Here is a 5,465-nt window from a genome sequence, read left to right on the forward strand (position 1 = left end):
CTACCAAAAGCTAGTTTTTCCTCTCATCCCCAATCTTATTTTACAGCATCTCCAGAAAACTTCTTTTAATTCTATATAAGCCCTTGCCAAAAGTGGGAACCCCCATGTTCCTAACAAAGAGTTTGATTTTGCAGGTACTGTTTAACTAGTTGCCAAAGGCCAGTTTTCATTAGAAAGTTTCCATAACTATTTGTCCAGCAGAGCAATATTCATAATATCCAGGTCCAAAATACCCAAACCCCCTTGTTTTTTTTTTGGCCTGCAACAGTTTGCTATTTGCTAATTGACAAGATGATACTTTTTCATACGGTTTGCAGAGAACAACTGGAAACCGATATTTGACAATTGGATCATCTGCTCCTGAAAGACACTTTCTTACAATTTTACACCCTGCGGATTTACCATTCAGGTTATTCACCCTAGCATGCAAAATCTCAGTCATGGAGCTGCGACTACTACCGAGCATGATAGCCATCTAGTATGTAGGATCAAATGCCATGCACATTGGTGGAGTGATCTTGGCCAGTGCAAGCAAGGAAGCTGGAAAGATCCACAGTCCATCCCCGCATATAAAACCAGACGCAACTGCCGGCACCATATGCACTGCTTTGCTTCTGTCAATCTTGTGCCAGATATAGACTATCAAGCTCCCGACACACATGTCGATGGCAAAGCTCGCGCCAACAAGGAATGGAAACCCCATTGCCATGGGCAAGGGAATCCATTTGCCATACTTCCGCGGGAGGAAATCCCTCATAAGGTTGGCCACCAACGCGAAGGCGAAGAATCCATAGCACAGCTGCAAGCAATGCAACGGCAAAGCAGATGAGCCCTGTACACCAAGAATTGCAACGTTTCGGTATATTAGAGCATACGGTGCCTTCCAGGGCCCATTCTGGTTGCCTATGTCAAAGGCATTGTAGAACACAAAGAATGTTAGGGGTGAGATGACACAGCCCATGGCGGTGCCAACAATCTGAGCAATAAGCATTGATCTAGGTGATGTTAATGTAAGATGTCCAGTTTTGAAATCCTGCATCAGATCAGCTGATATTGATGTCATACATTTCACCATACCACAGCCTACCATCCCAGCAATTACACCATGTTCTTTTCCAACAGTGGATGCAAGAATGAGGAGGGCAATTTTTCCATAGTTGTAAGCCATGTTGATGTCAGTAAGCCCAGATCCGTAGGCATTGGAGAAACCCAAGGCAGGTGCCAATATGTATGCTATGATAGCATAGTACCACTTCATCTCAGGGAAAATCAAGGGAATTGTAATTACAGCAGCGACTGATAGTGCAAAGTAACCCAAGATGGCTATCCAATTAGGGAGACTGTCTCTTATAAAAACTTCATTGCGGTGAAGTTCATCGAGCGCCAAAATATCTTCCTCTGGAAGCATAATGAAAACCCCACATTAGATCATTGATACATAAAAAAAAGGATGTGTGCTAAGACATTTACCTTTCTTGGCGTCGTTCTGTTTTGATTTGTCAAGTATACTCCAAATGGTTTTCAGCATAACCTTTCCAAAATTGTACACACCGTCTCCTAGGATGAGAGATATGCATATGAAAGCCTGAGAATGAGAGACAGATAAGAAACAAAAGATCGCAAATCACAGACGCAACAACTAATTAAATTGGGAACCATACCTTATAACCTTGCAGGCTTTTCATGCTGCTTTCTGGTAAATCTGCTGAATACCAGCTTCCTTTCAGATCAGCAATCAGTGGCCACATTATACCCCAAGAGAGAATAGAACCGACAAGGAGAGATATATTAATAAGATGGGGGCAAATCATCCCGGCCCCAACATATGTGAGGTTGAAATCAAAGAAGAACCTGACACCACAGCATAAAATTTAATCATGTCAAATTCTTACTAGTGATTTTAGTGAAGAATGGAGTATAATAATTAATAAGAAAAGTATCAGGTGTTACGATTGTTTCCAAGCTCGTAGTCCAAGAGTGGGAAACTGTGAAAACCCACAATTATCTCCACCAGAGTAAAACCACTGGAAAAAGCTCCAGACGAAGCTGATAGCAAAGTATTTTGTGAATCCGTTCACTTGCATCCTGAAATTACCATGAAGAAGATCAAATTTAGTAAAAATGTCAAATTTTATTTACTTATTTTTAATTCTTGCTGAAACACCTACTTCGCCACTTCATCTGCTTGAGGCGCATGAAATCCATTTATAAGCACAGCGGTTGCTGTTCCGCTTGGGTAAGTTAATTTGTAGTCGATCACCAAAATCTGAAATTTTACAAAAGTTCTACACAATTATGCTTCACACTAAATTGTGCATTTACAAGTGATGTCAAACAACTGGAGCTGTTGAACCTAACAAGAAAATGGTATCCAGGGATCACATTCAGTTTGAAAGGGTTCACAACATGATAAGCCAACTGAACTGGCATATAGCTGCGGCCTGCGGAATGCTCTTAATTTTTCAAAGTGCACAATTAATTTTAGAAATATGTACCTGAAGCCATAGGCGATTTATCTACTGTAGTACCTTTTTTGACATAATCAGTGCATTCCCTGGCTCTATTTTTCTCACAAGTTAGGCCAACAAGTTTGACATACTTCCATGTTTAGGCTTCAACTAAACAAAAACATAGACAATATTCCATAGAGCTATAACTTAGCCAATGTATGTGACGGAGGGCTGCCTTCAGCTTATATCGAATGTTCAGGAACGCCAACCAGATAGGTGGCTTCTTATGCATTTATTTTCGGAGATTAAAAGGCTATCTAGTCTAGATAGTGTGTGCAAGTTTGTAAAAGTGGATCGCTCGCAAGTTAGGGTTAGCCACTGCCTTGCAAATTTTGCAAGAGCAGAGTACCAATCTAATATATGGCTCGGTTCAGGTCCTGCAAGCATGGTTCGTGAACTGGATTTGGAGCATCTTGTAACACTTTCTGAGTAATGAAATCCTCTTTTACCCGCAAAAAAAAAGTATGTGATGTAGGACTTAACTGAAGCCTTAAGAAAAGCTTTGGCAAGACTAAGTGATGAATACAATCAATCACTGGGCTAAAGACAGTACGGCAAGCAAACCAAGCAGTCCGAAAATAAGGGAAATTGAAGCGTTCACGTCAAACCACCATATACCTATAACAAAACCGAATCAAATTTGTCGTTTATTTCAGCTTACTTACATAATCCGTCAGGCACGCACCTACACTCCTACAGCACCTGGCGCTACGGAAAGGAGAAAAGAAAATGCCAAGAAGCTGATGATCTGAATTGGCCACTACGCAAGGAGCACTGGCAAAAGAACAAAATTGGGGACGAAAGGCAAAATCGCAGTTGGGAGTGGCCGTGATCTGAATGCCAAAACTTGCCAAGACTATGTGGCGTGTGGGGGGAGAGCTCACCGACCTTCCTGAGAGGGACTAGCGCGAGGATCCCGACGAAGCTGACGGCCAAGAGAAATCCGATCATCCACCCAAGGCCGGGTTCTTTGGTGCCCACGTTGCCCTCCATGTCCGTGCCCGCCATCTCGTAGGTCTTCTTGTTGAGCCCAAGCAGGTAGGACCCGAACCCACCTGGGGAGGAGGAGCAACGAAAAATTCAAGGACGTACGCGTCAACATCCAGGGTATCCGCAGCAAGCCTGACAATCAAAGTGAGGAGGGATTGGTGGCGCTGACCGGCGGAGCCGATGCTGTAGCAAGCGACGGCGCATGTCTGGACGACGGTGTTCTCCTGGCGCGTGAGTGGGCGGACGGCGACGCCGAGGCGGGCCAGCGCCTGCGTCCAGCCGCGGAGCATGACGAAGGAGATGAGCGCGGCGGAGACGTTGAGGGTGGGGTTGAGCCCCGTGGTGAGGTTGAGCTTCATCACGATGACGCTGTACATGGTGCCGACGGCCGCGCTCACCAGCAGGCCGCGCAGCGTTAGCTGCTCCCTCCACGGCGGCACGCGGCCGGTCGCGTGCGAGGGCGCACCCGGCTCGGCGTCGTCGGCGTAGAGTTCGGCTTCCTTCTCTTTGCCTCTGCCGCCGGTGTCCCGTTGGTGGAGCGCCATCGCGAGCCCGCGGCGTGGCGACGGCCTGGGGCTGCTACCTCCGCCCTCGCCTGCATCATGGGGAAAAAATGTTTTCGTGGCGTTAGTTTCAAGTCCGGGGTGAAATGATTTGTGAGCTAATGAAATAAGCCTTTCATATCAGTTTATATGAATATTTGACCATGAGATGACAGGAGTATTACGGTGCTAGTGCTCCTAGTGAGCTCTTCTACTACCAGTAGCAGCTGCACTTAAGCAAGAGAACTTTTCCAGAGCTCTAAAGTAAGAGCATGATTAATTTTGCTTGAGTGGAATGGAAAGTTGGAACAACTGAAAATAAATCACAAACTAATCTCTACCCCAACCGAAAGGGCAAGAAGAAAAAACCAGGTAATAGAGCTTTGCTGAGAAAGAGAGCCGAGGAGCACGTCACGAAAAGAGAGGGAAAATGATGGACAAAGAACTCAAGAGTCTCCGATAGAGCAACAAGAAAATATTTTGGTCAAATTTAAAGAACCAAACACAGTCAACACAGAAATGATTTAAGCAAGATCATCGCACTATGATGGGTTGGATTCGTACTTCTCCTTGCACAGTCTGAATCTGAAGTTGCAGATACCAGCACTTTACCTGCTGGAAGGATGATCGTGGAAGCGCAGGCAGGAGTCGTCGATCCTACGTGGTAGTGGCGGGTGGACTACTACTACCGGCGACTGAGTGATAGATATATAAAGGCGTCCACGTTTGTTGCCATCTGCCCGGAGGGCCCGGTGGAGCAGCATGCTTCACGCACGCTGTGTTCTGCTGATCGCTCCGCTTGTTTGCTACCGCCGGCGGGCGGGGGCGTGTGCTCCGCCCGCGCTCCCTCGTGCCATGCCACGCGCGACGTCAGCTATCATCTGTTTCCTTCCCCTGAATCGTGAGGGCAAGTTGCTGGGTTGGATTCGGGCAGATGCAGAGGTTTCTCTTCTGTCTCATGCTTTGGGCATGAGCCATGAGGTCGAGCCATGTTCTCGATTATGAATTTGACCTAATTGGTTGATTGGTTGCTTGTCCAGCCTTCGCGTTGTGGTCGGCACACACTCTTAGCACTTAACCCGTTAGGTCATATCAGCCGACCTCCTCCCGTGCCTCCGCCCCATAGGTCAAATCGGCCAACCTCTGCTGGCGCCTCCACCTGTTGAAGCCCGATAGCCACTCCGTTGTTCGGATCTCGCGAAGATGAAACTTGCGTTGCGCTACCATGTGCTCTCTGGCGGCGGAGGACTGGATGTGCACCCACGCGGTGGCCGATGGCAGACTGGCACCTACAGTTTCCTCCAGGTCACTCATGGGAGCGACATGGGAGGGGCTCGTTTCTATTATGAATCGTTTTTTTCCTCGAAATAGTCTTTCGCTTCACTTCATAAATAAAGGACACACGGTCGAACGAATACAAAGT

General features: G+C 46.6%; 1 protein-coding gene across 1 annotated transcript; it reads right to left on the minus strand.

Moving 5' to 3' along the window:
* Positions 1-283: 283 nt before the first annotated feature.
* Positions 284-4,720, minus strand: LOC127335780 (probable metal-nicotianamine transporter YSL9). Its single transcript, XM_071826646.1, has 8 exons — positions 4,655-4,720; positions 3,670-4,095; positions 3,399-3,565; positions 2,169-2,266; positions 1,951-2,085; positions 1,662-1,851; positions 1,471-1,585; positions 284-1,398 (listed from the first exon to the last, which is right to left on the minus strand). The coding sequence occupies exons 2-8, from the start codon at positions 4,043-4,045 to the stop codon at positions 476-478; spliced, it is 2,004 nt and encodes a 667-aa protein (XP_071682747.1). The 5' UTR covers positions 4,046-4,095; positions 4,655-4,720; the 3' UTR covers positions 284-475.
* Between the last annotated feature and the right edge of the window lie 745 nt (positions 4,721-5,465).

Source organism: Lolium perenne, chromosome 2 (assembly GCF_019359855.2).
Source record: "Lolium perenne isolate Kyuss_39 chromosome 2, Kyuss_2.0, whole genome shotgun sequence".
NCBI lineage: Eukaryota > Viridiplantae > Streptophyta > Magnoliopsida > Poales > Poaceae > Lolium > Lolium perenne.